At 39.4% G+C, this 19178-nt stretch overlaps 1 protein-coding gene across 1 annotated transcript in view; it reads right to left on the bottom strand.

The window, feature by feature from the left end:
• Nucleotides 1–699: 699 nt before the first annotated feature.
• Nucleotides 700–19178, bottom strand: part of LOC143674148 (cytochrome P450 2J2-like) — a 30869-nt gene continuing 12390 nt past the window's right edge. The window contains exons 5-9 of the mRNA XM_077149474.1: nucleotides 17783–17959; nucleotides 15885–16026; nucleotides 14154–14341; nucleotides 11208–11346; nucleotides 700–1126 (exon numbers count right to left, since the gene is read on the bottom strand). Coding sequence (XP_077005589.1) covers nucleotides 948–1126; nucleotides 11208–11346; nucleotides 14154–14341; nucleotides 15885–16026; nucleotides 17783–17959 — 825 coding nt within the window. The 3' untranslated portion in view covers nucleotides 700–947. The remainder of the gene's footprint in view (nucleotides 1127–11207; nucleotides 11347–14153; nucleotides 14342–15884; nucleotides 16027–17782; nucleotides 17960–19178) is intronic.

The following is a 19178-nucleotide window of genomic DNA, read 5'->3' as shown; positions in this document are numbered from 1 at the left end:
GAGCAATCACATACAAAGAGGTTGCACAGGATTCTAGCATTTCCGGTTCCCTGCGACAACAGTGTTATGACGGCCAAGGAGAGTATAAGCTGGTAATACTTGCCATCCAAGAACTTACAGTCTAGTTGAGAGATGCAAACCCACTACTCAGTTAAATCATGATGTGAATCAGCATGGGAATAAATACCTGATGGCGGGATTAAGACAATAAGTCTTAAATCTTAAAGATGGAGTATTTCCATGCTTTTACCCTAAACCTAATTTCCAGGTTTAGTTTATTGTGCTCACATCCTACTTGACCATGAGTGGAATGCATATTGTGTTTCCTTATGTAAACCATAGCAACTGCTTCAGCAACACTTGATTTTCCTGCCAATAAATAGGGAACAATATCTGCTCTGCTGATCTCAAAAGGCCTTTCTGAGGCACAAACAAGAGGAAGCTGCATCATGCTACCATATGTGAGAGGTGAACCTCTGTGGCTTGGCACTACCTTATACCTATTATCAACCATTTGTACCACTTTGAACAAATTGAGATAGATCAACAGGTCACAGCAAGTACATGCCTAAGGAAAGAGGAGACAAACGGCATCTATAATTTTATGATATCCTTTATATTTGACAAACCATTTAGAATCTATTATTTCCTTTGATTCTTATAGCAACCTTCTTTGGGAAAAGAATCATTATCCTCTCATCAACCAGGATATTTTATTTCATTTTGATTGGATGGAAAAGGAAATTTGTTTAAAATGATTTGCTTAAGGCTACATCAAAGGAGATGTCCAAGTTGGGATTTGGATCCAGTTTCTTCTAATTTCACCTCCTGTGTCTTCCACAGAGCCACATACAATCTATTCCTGCACTTCTAAGAAGACACCAGAGTCTTCAGAACACAGTCCATGTTTCTTCTTGTTTTTCTTTCCCTCTTCTTCCCCAACAATGTCACCCCCTAGGAACAGCACAGAGCCGGTGTTTGACTGGGGAAATGGTGATGCCCATTCTGAACTCCAAGCTCAGCTTCTCATTGTTTGGAGGCCTGAAGGTAAATTTTTGCATAAGAGAAGTGAAGAAAATGAACAGTTCAGACCTGGCCAACTGTTCTCCAAGGCATACACGTTTTCCTGAAAGACACAAACAGTAAGACTGAGTTATTTTCCAGGTTGAGGAGGCATCCAACAGGGACTGAAATCCTGCTTAAAACTGGAGCAGCCATGACTTTGGGCCTTAGACACTTAAAAAGGGGAGTTGAAAGTACTTTCCTAGTGCTAACAAAGCCATTTTAGCATAGGAGACAAAGTCTCATCCATTAGCGTTTGGTCCTAGAATTGGATTCAAGGACCTAGTTGCCTCTAAATTGTGGTTTTATATTATAAGGGCCAGGAGAACTCATTGATATCTCTGATATTTGATATCTCTGAGTTACAGAAGGCCATTCTATAGATAGAAGGTATTGGGAGAGATGATATGAGGCTCTTCAACTCTGACAGAAAGTCCTGCAAAATCTGAGCAAAGGAAGGGCTTGCCAGTCCCCAGAACTTTAAGTACAGGATGACAACCTCCTTGGTAAACTAAATCACAGAAGCATAAGCCCAGGATCACAAACACAAATACATAGGATCATCATCAAGGTGGGAGGTCTTGGTTGACCAAGAAAATGGATGTTTAGCCTACAGCTTTCAAAATCAATTCAACAATAATACAAAAGGCATATAACACAACAAAATTCTGTATTTTTTTAGTCCTTAAAAGGAAATTGTACAAAGATATAAGCAAGTAAGTATCAGAGCAGTTTTTAAATTACAAAGCTTATTTCTCCATGTTTTCCACAATTATTGGGGACATCACTGACATGAATGGAGTCAAGAGTTTAAGACCATCTCCAATGGATCTGTATTAACCTCCCTGACTCTCATAATTGTTTTTCCAAGAAATAGCAGCCTTTCTTTTCTTACAATGTGGAGCCTAAGGCTAGATGCTCATCTCCACAGCTCAGCCTTGGCATTGCCCTGGCCACGTCCCACTCTATTACATAAGTGAAGAACTAGAAGCAGGAGTATGGAGATTCAACTCAAGTTCCCTCCCTTTATAGCTATGTGATTTAAAGCAAATTAAGTAATCTCTCTAAGCATTAGAGAAAATGATTATATGGTGTGTGTGCATGCACACGCATGTGTGTTTGTTTTTATGAGAACTATTTTATAAATTGTATGGGCCACTCACTGAACTCAAATAGACCAAATAAGCAATAAGTTTTATGGTAAAACAATGTATTTCAAAATGCCACTTGCATTACAATTTCACAATTTTTAGGTTTTTACTTCTAGTTATCCTAAGATACTGCAGACTAAAAGAGATATCAATTTAATGACTCAATTTAATGTAATCCATGTCAAACTCTGAAATATGTTCTACAACTAATTGTGGTGCTGTGCCTTGAAATTTATTGCTTTTTTGTATATAGGTTATTTTTCACAAAAAAAAGAAAGAAAAAAGTCGATTGTGATGATAAAAAAATATTTAAGTCTTCTAGCCTCCTATATTCTGGAGTAGCTAGAAGGATTGTATGGTAGCCCATGACAAACTCTGGGATCTGTACTGTAACTACTTTGTTGAAGAGTGCTTTGAAAACTATTGCTTTTTTATTTCTTTGCTTTGTATATAGGCTATACTATACAATAAAAAAATTAAAAAAAAATTATTGCTATCACAAAATAAGGTCTCAGTGGCTGAGAGTTTCAGAATCAAGAAGTTTTCCTGGAGGTTATTCTTATGCATTATATAGAGATCCCTTTTTAGTTTATGGTGTATCAGAGTGGCTGGAGGGAAGAACCTGAAACTGTTGAGTTGTCTTCCAGTAGCCTTGATTCTTGAAAATGATTGTATAATTACATAGCTTTTATAGTGTGATTGTGAAAACCTTGTGTCTCATGTTCCTTTTACCAGGGTATAGATGGATGAGTAAAAAAATATGGATAAAAAATGAATAAATAATAGGGGTGACAGGTGTTAAAAAATTGAGTAGATGGAAATATTAGTGGTCAATGAGAGGGAGGCTAAGGGGTATGGGATATATGAGTATTTTTCTTTCTTTTTTATTTCTTTGCATCCTGTAGTGATGCAAATGTTCTAAAAATCATCATGGTGATGAATATACAACTATGTAATGATACTGTGAGCCACTGATTGGACACTATGTATAGACTCTATATGTGTGAAGATTTGTCAATAAAAATAGTTTTTTTAAATGCCATCTGGATAATAGTAAACATTCTAGTTGTAAAATAGCTCATCATTAATCTGATCTGGAAAACAGTATGATAGATTTTTTCCTTATAATTCCATACATAGAAAAACATAACTGAAAGACTACCTTTAAATAAAACTTTTTGGGTGGTAGCATGACCAAATTACCTTTCTGTAAATTATAATTCTTTAATGTGGTACTTCATTTTGAAATAATTTCAAATGTATAGAACACTTTCAAGAATAATACAAAGAACTAGTTTCCCCAGAATTATTTGTGAATAAGTTGCCTACATAACCAAGGACATCTCTGGTATGTATTCCATACAAACAAGGACATTCTTTAACAGAACTACAATATAACCATTGCAGTCAGGAACTTAACACTAATGCATTATCAACATTTTATCCTCAGATCCTATTTAGATTTCTACCAGATGTCTCAGTAATGCCCTGCATTGTAAAAGGATCCAGGTCAGATTCATGTGTTGCAGTTAGCTGCCTAGTCTCCTTCAATCTGGAATAATACCTCAGTCCTCCCTTAACTTACACGACTTTGCCATTTTTGAAAATTACAGACCAGATATTCTCTAAAATGTCCCTCATTTTTCCTTATCATTAGATTTAGCCTGTGAGGTTGTACATTTTTCATAGGATTATCACTGAAGTGACACTATGTTCTTCTTGTTGCATCCTATCAGATGTTACAGGATTTTGATTTGATCACTTGATTTAGGTGGTATCTGCCAGGTTCTCTCCTGTAAATGACTCTTTTTCCCTTTGTAATTAATAAATACTTTGAGACTATGTAAATAGACCATAAAATGACATCCAGTAGTTTTAGCATCCATTGATGTTTCCTGACAGAATTATTTATTACCCTGATGGCTTCTGAATGGTAATTTTCTAATTCCATTACTCCTTCCATATGTATTAATAGGCATTCCATCAGGAGAGCATCCGTCAATTTATTTATTCATTTATATAAATATGGATTCATGATATTTGCATTCAAAGGGTTAAAGCATTCTACTACTATCATTTATTTAAATGCTCAAGATCTTCCAGATTTGGTCACTGGATGCCCATACAGGCTGGTCTTTCCTTACTCCTGACACAACAAAATATTATGGGTTCATCTTATACTTGCCCTTCTTCAGACCTGGCATCAGCCATCTTTCCAGAAACCCTGGTTCCTTTTAATGGACAATGATATCTAGATCTGTTCATTGCTCTCGGGGTGTTGTTGCTCCCAGGCCATTTCAGTGGACAGAGCTGGAGAATGTATGTACATAAATATAATATGAACATATGTTCTAGTTTGCAAGCTGCCAGAATGCAATACACCAGAAACAGAATTGTTTTTCAAAAAAGGGAATTTTATAAGTTGCAAGTTTACAGTTTTTAGGCCATGGAAATGTCCCAATTAAGGCAAGTCTATAGAAATATCTGATCTAAGGCATCCAGGAAAAGATACTTTGGTTTAAGAAGGCTGTTGAGGTTCAGGGTTTTTCTCTCAGCTGGAAGTGCACATGGCAAACATGGCAATGTCTTGTAGTTTCCTCTCCAGGCCTCTTGCTTCATGAAGCTCCCTGGAGGTGTTCTCCTTCAACGCTGAAGGTCACTGGCTGGTGGACTCAGTGGTTCTGTCTTCATTCTCGTGCTTCTGCTCTGCTTTTCCATTGTTCTCCTGTAGTTCTGCTCATTTGCCATTTTTTTTGTAGTTCTGCTTGTTCACCGTTTTCAAATAGCATTCTCTCTAAAATGTCTCCTCTTTTATAGGATTTCAGTAAACTAATCAAGACCCACATAGAATGGATGAAGACATGTCTACATCTAATCAAGTTTAATATCCACAACTGATTGAGTCATATCTCCCTGGAGACAACCTAATCAAGTTTCTAACCTATAGTGCTGAATAGGGATTTAGAAGAAACCATTGCTCCCACAAGATTGATTAGGATCAAAACATGGCATTTCTAGGGTACATAAATCCTTTCAAACCAGCACATTCCACCTTCTGGACCCTAAAGAAGACACGCTTTTTCCATATATACAATACATTCATTCCATAACAATATCAGAGAAACTTAAACCATTTCAGTAACAATACAATTACAATACAAGGTTAAAACCAATACCAAGTCAGTTACAGGCACAGTCTCTCCTAAAACAAAGTTCTCCTCTGGCTCTGGACCTGTAAAACTCAGAACAAGTTATTTGCTGCCAGGATACAAAGGACAAACAATCATAGGATATATATAGCCATTTCCACAGGGAAAAATTGGAAGAAACACAGGGGTCGCTGGATTCATACAGTTTCGAAAACCCACAGGGCAAAGTCCATTAGATTTCAAAGCCTGAGAGTCATTTATCTTCAGGGTTTTAGAAAGTGGCAGTCTCACCTTTCCCAAGGGCCTACGCAGAGGCCTGCCTCTCTCCAGACTCAACCTTGGGGGACATTGGGGAGACCACCTTTTTCTCAGCTCCACCCTCTCCAAAGATTGGGGTTGAACCCGGGCTCTCTGCCATATCCAGGGCACATGCTCAACCCCACCATGTGGTGACAGTCAGGCTCTCCCTAAATCCCAAGGAATGTGCTCTACCCTCTGCAAGGCCTGAGGCAGCACAACTCTTCCATTGCAATGAGGTGGAAGGCCCAGCCTCTGCCTTTGGGGCAAACTCACCCTCTCCAGTTCTTGGGTGGGTCCACTCTCTGGCCTGAGGCTTCTTCACTTCAGACCCCTCCTCCATGGTTCTGCCTCTGAAGTTATTTTTCCTCCAATGTGTCCCTTCTCTGTCCCTCTCAGTTCTGACTGGCAGTGGTTCTCTTTATACAGATCCCACGACATTCTCATTGGCTTTCTATGCAGTAGCTTCAGATCATGCCCATGGGGCATAAGGAATTTCCATAAATCTTTCCTGGATAACTCCGTCTCTAATCCTGGCTTTCTCTGAAATGGCTGACTGATTCCACATTTGGCCAAATCCTCATGTGGGGCACCACTCTTTGGGGTCTCCCCTCCTGTAAGCTCAGAATTTTCCAGAACTTCAATTTCTGATTTCTTTGTAACCAAGAGTTCAGTTCTCAGCTTATCTCTTTCCTGTCACATTTCACTACAAACTGAAAGGAAAAACAAGGCTGCACTTTCCACATTTAATTTGGAAATCTCTTCTGCTTAACATCCAAATTCATGGCTTTTAAGATCTGCCTTCCAGCTAAAGTCATTAGTCAATTTTGCCAGATTATCTGCCATTGTAAGACAAGGCTCACCTTCCTTCCAGGCTGTGATAACACGGGTCTCATTTTTGTTTAAGGCGTTATCCAAAGCGTCTTTAGAATCTACATTTTGACCAACAGTCTCTTCAAAGCATTCCAGGTCTTCTCTATCAAGCTTCTCATAACTCCTCCAAAGTCTTCCCCTTATTCATTTAAAAAGCCATTTCAACATGTTTGGTGTTCGCAAACCACAGCAGCACCCATTCCTGGTACCAAAATCTGTTCTAGATTGCTAGCTGCCAGAATGCAATATACCAGAACTGGAACACCTTTTAAAAAGGAGAATTTAATAAGTTGCTAGTTTACAGTTCTAAGGTCATGGAAATGCCCCAAAGCAAGTCTATAGAAATGTCTGATCCAAGTCATCCAGGGAAAGATACCTTGGTTTAAGAAGGCCGATGAAGTTCATGGTTTCTCTCTTAGCTGGAAGGGCACAAGGCAAGGTCTGTTAGGTTTTTCTTCTGACTTCTTGTTTCATGAAGCTCCCCGGAGGCATTCTCCTCCTTCATTTCCAAAATTTGCTTGCTGGTGGACTGTGGTTCTCTTATTCTGTCACAGTTCTGTGGCTCACTCCTCATTCTCTTTTATAGGAGTCCCAGGTAGAATGGAGGGATATAATACACACACATTTGATTGAGTCACATCTCCATGGAGATAACCTAAGCAAGCTTCCAACCTATAGTACTGAATGGGGATTAGAAGAAACCGTTGCTCCCACAAGATTGACTAGAATTAAAACATAGCTTTTCTAAGGATACATAAATTCTTTCAAACGAGCACAGATGGTTTCAATAGAGATGTGCCTCCATCCATTCAAGGTGGGGTTGCTTACTAGAGCTCATTGATAGGGAACAATTTTGGAGAAAGCTCTAGAGTAACCAGAACTGACAGAGTCCACACAGCCAGAGACCCTTAGAGATGAAGAAGGAAACCGCCCCTGGGGGAGCTTCATGAAACAAGTAGCTGGGAAAGAAAGCTAACATAATGAAAGCTAACAGATATGCACATGTGCCTTTCCAGCTGACAGTGATATTCTGGAACCATTGGCCTTCTTGAGTCAAGGTACTCTTACCCTGGATGCCTTAATTTGGACACTTTCATAGCCTTGCTTCAATTTTCACAGCTTTGGAACTGTATACCCGCGACTTAATAAATTCCTTTTTAAAATAGCCATTTCCATGCTGGTATATTGTGCCAGTAGCTTACAAACTGGAATACCATATACCGTCCACCCCTACCAATACCCAGCATTGGTGTGGAACATTTGTTACATTGATGATAGCACATTTTTATAATTCTGCTATTAATTAAAGTCAATGGTTTAACTTAACATTCACTGTTTGTGAGTGAAGTTCCATGAACTTTGAAAAAACATGCATTCTCTTACCACATATACAGTATAACACTTCCCCTTTTAATAGCATTCAGATATATATTTCATTACCAAAAGCTGCATTCATAATGCTGTGCTACCATCACCACCAACCATTACTGAAACATTTCTATCATAGCAAATAGGAACCCTGTGCCTTTTAAGTCTTGACTTCCCATTCCCTATCTCTACACCGCACCCCCTGGTCACCTATAATCTAGTTTCTGACTCTATGAGTTTGCTTATTCTAATTCTAGAGTATCCTTTTAGTAGTTTATTTTCCCCTTACATAAAACATATTTACTGTAAACATTTATAAAGAAGAAAATAAAAGTTTAAAATATGTTACAACTAAATAACATATTTCCTCACAGTCTTCCCTATGCTAACAAAACTGGTATTATTCTCTGCAGTGAATTCTATATTATACTTTTGCTATTTTACTTTGTTTTTTCCTGTGTAATTCAATATTTTTTAAAAAGTCTCTATTTTTTCCTTTGCTTAAAAAAGATGTCAAGAAAATAAAATCAGATAATACATGCAAAAGTGTTTAGTAAGTGTAAATGTGCTTCACAATTATGTCATTATTTATATATTACTTTATGCCATTTCCCACCAGGGTGTGTCTAAGTCAGCTGTTCCCCACATTTTTATATGTTTACCCATCACAAATAGTATGAATAGCAAATACGATTAAATGGTACCAAATCAGCTATATTGTTAATAGCAGAGATTCTCCTAGAAGAATCCTTAAATCATGACAAAACCTGACCTATAGAGTCAGGAACTGCCTTGGAGTACTGGCTCCACCAGTAATCAGCTGTGTAGCTGTGAGTAAACCATGCATTCTCACAGAGCTATACTTTTCTTACTTGTCATATAAGTGAAATAATCTCTGCTCTAATTACCTTACATGTCTGGGTGAGGCTCTCAGCAAGAGAGCACGTATGAATTTCCTTATAAAAGCATTAAGACTAGCACTATTCGATTTCTTGGCTTTGGTCTGCACTAAGAGTAACTTGGACACTCTTCTTGATGCTTCCATTAACTCGGTGTCACTAACCAACCAGATCAATCACCTCATTAGTAAAATGAGAGAGGTGACATAGCAAAGTTATTTCCAACTCTATTCTCCTATCCTCCAATGACTTTATTTGAAAAATGAGGCAGTAGACTTTTGGATTTCATGAAACTGCCTTCCCCTTTGCCGGATACTTAAATGAGGAAAACAAAATATGAATTTCAATAGTAGCTTAACAATCTGCCCTGATTATGCATATGTAGTAATTTCACAACTGGTGATCATTACAAAGAGAAGGGAAGGATCATTAAAAACTTCAGGGAGGTTGTCTTTAGAAAGTGCTAGACCAAGTGTGAGGAAAAGTATCTGTGTGCCAAAGCTGACAATGGACAGGTGAAACCAGCCAGTTGTATTGACATCTCATATCCTTAGTTTCCTTATATTAGGGAAAGAAATGCCAATCCTTTTCCTGTCTAACTATTAATAACTGGGTTGCTATAGGAATAAATGAGATAATTTGCTTTCCAATGAAATCTTTAATTAAGAGGAGGGAAACAATTCTCAGTAACAAAGTCCCAGTGAGGAAATGTTTGTAGGCTTTTTATACTCCAGCTAATGCAGATGAGAGAATTTTTTTTTAATGGGGAAGCATGAAGCCACTACAAAGAATAGGCTTCTGCAATATGAAGGAAAGTTATCTTGGTATCACTCAGATTAAAATGATCATTCTTAAAGCCATGGAAATCTATTAAGTACTCCCATCACAGTTGCTGCAATCACTAAGTGAGGAGATTTTTATGGAATGCATAAAGGGTCATATTTTAGTATTTCAAAATTACATGAACCTGGTACAAAGGCCAAGGAACAAGAATGATTACAATAGTTGATATATGCAGCTCAAACTTTGTACTGCAATATCAAATTCGAAGCTATTGTAGACAGGAAGCCTAGAAGATGTTCCTAAATCTCATATCAGCTGTCCTATTAATAAATGACTTACCTAATGTGAGCAAAGGTACACATTACTCTATGAAGGAAGACAAAGATGATACAATCAGAATCAGCCCAGACACACCTAGTATAGCGCACCAATAGGAAAGGAGGGTCTTTGGAGGCACACCGACTTGGGTTCAAAATCCATTACCTTCTTTTCTCTTTGAGCCTTCATGACATCATCAGCAAAATGATACTGTTTCATTCTATGATATATATATTTTAAGTTAATGAAAAGTATCATTAATGAAAAGAATAATGGGGATGTATTCCACACTGTGGGTTCTGTGTAGCATTTAGTTATTTTTAGGAGATAGATCTAGAAAGAGCACAGGCTTGGTTTTTGACAAAGTTGAGTGGCATTGAGTCCTAACTCTGCCATGTATAAGTTTATGAATTTCATTGCCAATATTTAACCCTCTAAGCCTCAGATTCATGATTTCTAAAGTGGGAACAGGATTTTCAATCTTGTAAAGTTACACTAGAACACAAATCCCATAAGGGCAGATTTATTTCTTCTATTTTATTCATTATCATATGCTCAAGGCTGAATGCTTGACAGTTTTCATTGTATCCTCCTGGTAACTTTCAATTTGCGTATCATTTAAAAGTATTAACTCAAAATTTAAAAGGAAATTTAGAATATACAACTAGTGATGACCTTGTGAACCACTGATTTTATACTTTGGAAGAACTGCATATTGTGGGAAGATATCTCAATAAAAATTTAAAAAAAAATTAAAATTAGAGAAAGGCTAAAGGGCCTTTTTAAGGAGCATTTATAGTAGAACCTGACCTAGTTAAAAGCCTATGACATTTACTCAGTCACTGAACAATGCCCTTAATAATAAGTACTTCTTTCCCTGGTTTCCTCTATGGCACCTTATTATAAATTGAGTCTATGTCTGTGTAGGTGGGCTGGTCCTTTAAAAGAACACAAAACATTAAAAAACAAAAACAAAAACAAAAACAAAAAACCCTGTAATACTGCAGGTGACCAAACTACTTTGTGAGCAAAAGTCAGGGTGAGTGTCTCTGCTCCTGGTGCTCCACAGGTTAGAACAAAGCCAAGCTGAAATTTACACCAGGCAAAGGAAGACTCAGGAGGTGAGGAGTCAGTGAAGCAATGCCCAGCCTAGGGAATCTTGAGGTTGCAACCAACCTAGAGATAGAGTCACGCTGGGTGGGACCAAGTGGAGACATCTCAACTAAAGCAAAGGAATTCCAGGAGAAGAGTACGGGAGGGCTGAAAGAGGAAGTCCCTAATCCTCACTCTCGTTTATTGCAACTCACCCATTGAGAAAGGCAGGAAGGATTCCCTTTTATTAAATTGTCCATTCTCCAGAAAATGCTCCGGGTTGAACATGTCAGGAGTGGCCCACTCTGCAGGGTCCCTGTGCAGTGCAGTCAGATTGGTCAGGATCATGGTCCCCTAGAGAAGAAAGTGAAGACCCAGGCAAGGTTTGAGTTGCACAACACATCTGCCTAATAGGCTCTTGTCCTCGGGCTCCCACACCACCACGGAGCATACCCTGAACTCCCTGCCCTCCCAAAGCCACCATCTACTGTGCCCACTCCCCCATAAACCCAGGACCCTCTTCTTTGCTGTAGGACAGTTTTTCTGTTGGGAATTTTATTACGAAAGTTTGGCTTCTCTTGCCTGCGGAGTAGATCTTTCTCTACAGGGGCAGATCAGCGTAGGACTGAGAGAGGATGTATATACAGCAGAAGGGGAATGGAAAAACTGTCCAGCTAGCACTGGACCCAAATCAAACCAGCTACTCGGCGTGGCAGCTCTTCAAGGTAAAAATGGCTCATTCATCCTTATTTCCCCCATTATCCTCCTTTCATTTTGTCCAACAGTGACACCCAGCCCCCATAATAGGTTAAAAATAGAATCAGGTGCAATAAAAATCATGACGATCCATCCAATTACACAAGCAATAACCCAAGGAGACAGCCTTTTTGGCTCTCTTTCGCTCGCTCTGCATTTAGCAAATCCATCAGTAAGAATGGTCAACTTTACTTCCTCAATTTTTCTTGATTCTGTCACCTGCATTCCATGTCCTGTGCTGCCCCTCTAGACAAGCCCTCTTGGTTGCCCCACACCCTCTCTTTCCCCTTTCAATCTGCCATGCACTTGAAAGCAGAGTGAGTACTGAGAATGATTTTATCATGCCACACCCACCCACGCACTAACACCAGGAAATGAAACCCTCATAGCTTCCAAGTAGTTAGGTTCAAGACCTGTCATCTGAGCTCTGTCAGGACCACTTTTTTCTCCTCCATGCACTCTCACTGCAGTGGTTGTCCTTCAGTTTCTCAAACATGCCATGTTTCCACTCATTTCAATGCCTTTAGAAGTACTGTTGGCCCCCACCCAGAAAACTCTTCCTCCCCATTTTCTCACCAAGCTAACTCTTGATCACCCTTTAATTCTCAGCTCAAACATTAACCCTGGTCCTGTGAGCTCTTTCCTTCAGGCACTTATCATGGTTTGTAATTATGTTCTTGCATGATTGTTTCCCTGATTTGTTTTGCTCAAGATTGTTTCTCCAGATCTGAGCATATTAGTGCTTAACGAATAGTTATTGAACTAATAAAGAACCATAACTATTTGTGAGCACTCAATATTAAGCAGTAGGTTAAGTGCTCTACATACATGAAAAAATAGAAGCTTTGGGAGGTTAAAGAACACACATAAGGTTGCACAGTGGGAGGAAGCGAGCTATACTTAAACCAGGTCTGCCTGATGCCAAAGCCCTGGTTCCTCACCTCTATATTATACCATTAATAAGGTTTGTCAGCTCCCAGGCTGAAGAACTTTAATATTTAAAGCTGATGCTAAAACCAGCGATAGAAGGATTCTGTTGGCTAAACTGGTTCCTTGGAGAAAAATAAATTCCTAGAAAATTGCATTGGGCACCTGGAGTTTAGACCCCAGCTTTCACCCACAAGATGGCCATTCAATGAGGAAATCAGTGAAAGCAACAGCTGCGCTTCCTGGGTCTGCAAAGATGTGTCACCAAGGGGTGACCAAGGTGTAAGTGGAAGCTCCTCTGGTTCTACCACTTTAGATCATCCCTCATTAAGACGTACTCACAGGGACTTTGACAAACTGGAATGGATCCTTGGTGGCTGACCAAGGTGGTAAGTAGGAAAGGGCAGGACCTGAGAATGTGCAGGCTGGAGCAGAGATACTAGAGGGCACAGGAGGGCAGTGTGCAGAGCTCAGGAGTGGTGGTGCTGGGGGAGTACAAACCCTTGTGAGGACACTGATAATTTAAGTGGGACCAATTGGGAAAAATTATAGGGAGACTCTTTTAAAGTCAGTGGAAGCAACATCTCTGGAGGGAACATGGTATAGTAAAAAAAAAAAAAAAATTATACACACACACACACATGCACACCCCAAACACATACACCTTGGAATCAGAGGTTCTGAATCCCAACTCTGTTTTTTAGTAGCTTAGAAACCTTGGGCAACCTCCTTATTTTTTCTGAACCTCAATTTCCTAATCTCTAAGGTGGGTATAATAAAGCAGTATTATAGGACTAAGACATTCTGAAGAACCTAGATAGGATACAGCATAAAATCAATTCTTAATAAATACGGGCTCCTTTCACTCCCTTTCTAACTAACTAACTAATTAACTATCTACCTAAGTAACTAACAACTAATAGCTGAGTTGGTTTCCCTAGTGTGCTAACTAAGTTCCCCATTCCTGGAATTGTAAGGAAAAATACCTGTGGGGATACTGTATTAGAAACACCAGCATCAAAGTGACGTTGGATAAGGTATTCCCAAATGCCCCTTTACATTTTAATATTCTACCTAGCATTGTATGAAGTAGTATTTTCCAAAGTGCCTGAACCTGTGAGGTGCTCTACTATGAAAGGATTATTTGGGAAAGTATGATTGAGTACTACTGCCAGCTGAATCCCCACAAAGATTCACAACACATGTTAGCATGGTAAAGACTCTGTGAAATCCCACAGGGCTTCTTTTCCTAAACTTATTGGACCAAGGACTCCCCTCTTCCCCCCACCAATACCTATTAACGTTTAGTTGAACTGATGTTTCAAAGTTCATAACTGGAGGAAGAAAAATAGTATTTTATATTACTACAATATCTCACTCTCCCCACTCAAGTGAGATAAGAATACATGTCACTTTCAAGGTTCAGGTTCCAACCATTGAAAACGATGGGCTTGAAGCTCTGGGGAGATCTTGATTACCTTGGGCAGGTAGTATCCATCCACAGTGGTGTCTGCCACCACTTCCCTGGGCACGTTCAGGGGGATGATATTGCCCATTCTCAGCACCTCGTGGATGACGGCATTGGTGTAGGGCAGGCGCTCTCGGTCAGCCACGCTCGGCTGCTGAGAATGGCCAATCACTCTGATGATCTCAGCTTGTACTTTCTCTGGAAAAGAAGAGACAGTTCTGTTATTTTCTCAAACTTCTAAGATTCCTTCCTATGATGTAGGGGTGGTCTCCAAGATCTTACCTGCTGTATGCCAACTAGTGACCAGGTTACAAAGAAATAAAGTGGTTCTCAATCTTTCCAATGGCTTATTTAGAAGACTGCTGAGTCGATCACTTTCCTTAATCCTGGTTTGGCTAAGGAGTGGAATATAACTAGGATCAAAATGGCTAAAGATTCTAGTAAGCTCTATAGGCCCTAGTTTCTCAAGGAGGCATATATGAGTGGAAAGGAGCCATGATGTAAGACAATTCTGGATGTAGACGTTGCTCCACAACATTAATACTGCAAGTTACTTCAGTTTCTCTGAGCCTCAGTTTCGTCATCTGAGAAGTGTGAAGAAATCTACCCTCATCTCAAAGCTTTTTAAAAAATGGCTTGCACTGATGTATGTGAGCACCCAATATATGGTAGAATCTGCTAGGTTTCCCAAGATGTATATTTTCCATTTTTTTCTACAAAAATAGTAATTTTAACTGGATACAGAGTTGTTCAGCTAAAGACTATATTTCCCAGATTCCCTTGCAAATGTATATGACCATCGGGCCAACAAAATGTGCACAGATGTGATGTTTAACACTCAGAAAATGCCTTTAAAAGAAGGGGTATTGAGTGGGCAATGGTGGCTCAGTGGCAGAGTTCTCGCCTGTTATGCTAGAGACCTAGGTTCGATTTCTAGTGCATGCCCATGTGAAAAAAAAAAAAGAGGGGATATGAGCTACCTTCTCTTTATCCCTTCCTGCACTTGGAAAGACAGCCCTAGTGGAAAGCCATCTTACTCTCTTTGAATGGTACAGAATCAGTGGAGAAGACACATACATATTGTGTGATCAGCACAGTGATGGATGTATCATGGATCATCTCTAGGAGAAGAAATACTGCCAATTTCCAAGAAGAATGGGAAATGCCATCACACATCAAACAGAGGTAATGTTTGATAAGATTCTTCAAGAAGTCTACAGGTTTACACTGTTGGGATATTGGAGACATATATTCTTTATGTAGGGAACACCACATGTGACAGCATAGAGGCATAAATAAGGACAGTGCAATGGGAAATGGCATAATTTAGTGAGGCCCCCATGCAGCATGGGTAGGGTGGGTCTGGAAAGGCAGAAAGAGGCACATCAGAGGGTGCTATACACCAGACTGAGGAACGTGGAAGCCATTGCTTAAAAGGAGAAGAGGGGCATGACCAGATTTTCATATGAGAATGCAGCTCTTTCATAGAAATTACCACAAGATCAATTGAAGTCACAGTTTCCTCACTAGATATGAGGTTCTTGAGGGCAGGGACCCTCTGTTGTATTTGTATGACCAGGACTCATCACTATACCAACAGAAACATTGAAGAATGTTCCTGTTCTTAAGTCCATATCACCTTATGAGTGCTCAATCCATCTTTCTATTTCACCGTGGTACCTTCAGACTCAACTTTAGGGCGGCGGGTGCCTTGTTCCAGGCACAACACCAACATGCGCACCTTGGATTTCTGGGTTGATGGCCAGGTAGAGTAGAGCCCAGCGCAGCGTTGTAGAGGTTGTTTCTGTTCCGGCAAAGAAGAGGTCCAGGGTGCTGCAGATGAGGTTTTCTTCGTGGAAACTTGAAGAGGCATCGCCTGAATTCTAGGAAGGACAGATTGTGTTGATTTGTTTCTAGCATTTGTGCTTGCCCACAGAAGAGGGGCTTCATCCTAGGGACGGAATATGGAATGAAATGTCCCCAAGATAAATGACTGTCTTTCTTTTCATACTCAGGAGACAGTAGTTATTATGCCAGTATCATTAACATTATCCTGCCCCAAGTGTGGAAAGCTGTGCAGGGCTTCTAGCACTTGGGGGGATGAAATTCAAGACAAACTTTTTTTTTTAAGACAAACTTTTTTAATGCCTATAATTTTGGAGGTCATAGTTCAGTGGAAAGAGAATGGATGTAAGACAGTCTTGAGTTCCAATATCAGCCACATAATTTACAGCTGTATGATTTAGAGGCAGCTTCTTCACCTCCCTGTGCATCAGTTTCATGCTCTGTAAAATTAAAGTAACAATATGCCTCTCTTAAGATCACATTATGAAATCCCTGAGATGCAAAAAGGAATGTAGGAAGTACTCAACAAATGCTTGTACTGATATCAGAAAGAATAAACTGAATGACTATTTTCTACATCTATTCACATATTTCTCCACAAATCTTTTCTAGTTTAAACCTCTCTGACTCTATTAAAATATTCCTCATGACACCTCTTCATCTTCATCACCATCCTCCAAGAGTTTAAATTTGTCACCATTCCTCTTAATGAGCTGCTGCATATCAGAGCACCAGGTAGCAAGTAAAGTCTCCTCTTTTGAAGAGAAAAAACAATGCATCTGCTAATATTATACCAATAAAATGAAACAAGAAAGGAAATGGAAATAAATCCAGTATTCTCCTGAGACTGGAATCACTAATCTGATGAGTCAAAAGTCAAGACAACTATTCAGTGCCATATATTATGTGGAGGGCCCCTGTGTTAAAAGTCACACGTCCCCTTTAGCTTCCTCCCTGTTTCTTGCCCATGTTTTAAAGCAGTTGATATGGGGAAAGGGGTATTAGGAAGCCCGACTTAGGCCTTGAGACTGAAGTCTGGTCCTCAACTCAGTTTTACTTGTGTTCTGCACTGGGGCTGGTTGAAGGGATATGTAACTGGGCAGAGGCCCAACCACTAAAAAAACAGTGCTTTTACTATTCTCTATTGCTTGCTTTCCCTTTGTGTATTGCTCCTTCAGATATGGATAGAGAGTAGGCAGTGAGGGGTGAAGAGGCCTCCAGCCAAGTACCATTTATCCAGTTATCTTTATTTGCCTCAGCAACCCTGATTTCATGCTACTCCTATTCTTACACTCTCTGAAAGACTGCCTCTATGTCTATCCCGCTCATGGGTAAGGTAAAGATCATAAAATGTTTAAACTATTCGGATTATCAAGGGGGGCCTTATGCGGAAGGAAAGGTCCCCTGGATAAATGTAATCACAGGAAACCTAAAAAGAGGAAGGCAAAAGCATCAAGGTCAGAGAGAAAAGATGTCAGGACAGAAGCAGAGGTCAGAGAGATGCTATGCTGCTGGCTTTGAAAACAGAGGAAGGGGCCATGAGCTGAGGAATATGGGTAGTCTTAAAATGCTGGAACAGGCATGGAGAGGAATCTCACTATAGCCTCCAGAAAGAACCTGCCCTGCAGACACCTTGACCTTAGCCCAGTGAAATGGATTTCAGAGTTTTGACCTCAAGAACTGTAAGAGAATAAATCTGTGTTTTATGACACTGCCATAGTAGTTAATTACAGTAGCAATATCTCCATTTTCCCTTTAAGAACGAAACAAATTAAATGACTTTGGTTTCCTTACCTTTGCGATTTCCTTGAGATAAGCATCAATAAAGTCTCTTGGTTCAGCAGGATTCCAATCTCTCTTGTGTTCTTCAATCACGCGAGAAACAAACAATTGCAGTTTTTCCCTGTTTCTAAAGAGCGTTTGGTGAGCTCCAGGAAGGAATCTCATTATCCATGGAAATAAATTGTAGAGCTAAACAATAAAGCAAAATGATGGAGATCTTATGTCTTTTTCCACTTTTTAAGACAATGTTCTTTATCCATAGGTCTTTTATTTGCTTAGGCTTAAATCTTGGAGGCATTCTTGATGCCTGTTTTTCTTTCTCACTCACTTTCTCACTCCTCTAAGAAAGCATGTCAGCTCTCTACCTAAAATATGTCAAGCCTCAGGCCACTGCTCTACTACCCCAGCTGCTTACCACCCAAGAACAATCCACCATCATTTCTTATCTGTAATTGTGCCCAATGATTCTATTCTTAACCCCAGTCCAAGTCTGTTTTCCACAGAGCTGCCAGAGTGATCCTTTTACAATTTAATCATATCATTTCACTCCCTGGCCCCTGATAGTACAATAGCCTTCATTATTCGCAGAAAAAAAAGTTCTACATCACTAGCTGAGTCTATGAGCCCCTAACAAGCCGATTCCCGCCTACCCCCATAGCCCTCCCTCCTTTCCTATCACTTTTTACTGCTTTACTCCCTACACTCCAGCCACACTGGTCTCCATGACCACATCAATATGTTCCTGTTTAGGCCTTTGCCTTTGCTATTTCCTCTGCTTGGAAACTTTCCCTTTATAAATCTGCACGACCCCACCTCCTCACTTCATTTAGGTGTTTCTCAATGTCACCTCCTCGGAACAGTCATACCAATAATCTGTAAGTGGCAGCATCTCTGTCACCATTTACGTATTCCCTTAGGTTGTTTTATTTTCCTTCATGGTAAGTATATATATATACACACACACACACACACACATATACATGTATATCTCATACATATATACACCCATTTAAACATAGACATATGTCCATAAATGTACAGGTATGTCTGTATTTAAATGTCTCTCAACTATAATGTGATCTCTATGTGAGGAAAATTTGTCATTTTTGGTTGAATAAAATAGGTATTGAATAAATTCTCTCTAATATGTGGTAGAAAGCAGATAGCATAATATAATACAAATTGCCTAGATTTAAGCTGATACAGTTGACTATCAGTTCTGCATCTTTTAATTAAAAACTAGTCAGGACAGGAGAAAATAGGAAAACATGAACAGAAAGCACAAAATGACTAGAATTAAGTTCTAATTTTTTAATAAGATAAATGAAAAGGAATTACATGCTTCAGTAAAATGGCAAATTTCTTTAGACTGGATAAAAAATTTACACCTAGCTTTATGCTGTTTAAA

Source organism: Tamandua tetradactyla, chromosome 2 (genome assembly GCF_023851605.1).
Source record: "Tamandua tetradactyla isolate mTamTet1 chromosome 2, mTamTet1.pri, whole genome shotgun sequence".
Taxonomy (NCBI): domain Eukaryota; kingdom Metazoa; phylum Chordata; class Mammalia; order Pilosa; family Myrmecophagidae; genus Tamandua; species Tamandua tetradactyla.
Note: the sequence above shows the minus strand (reverse complement) of the source record. Positions and strands in the feature narration are given on the sequence as shown.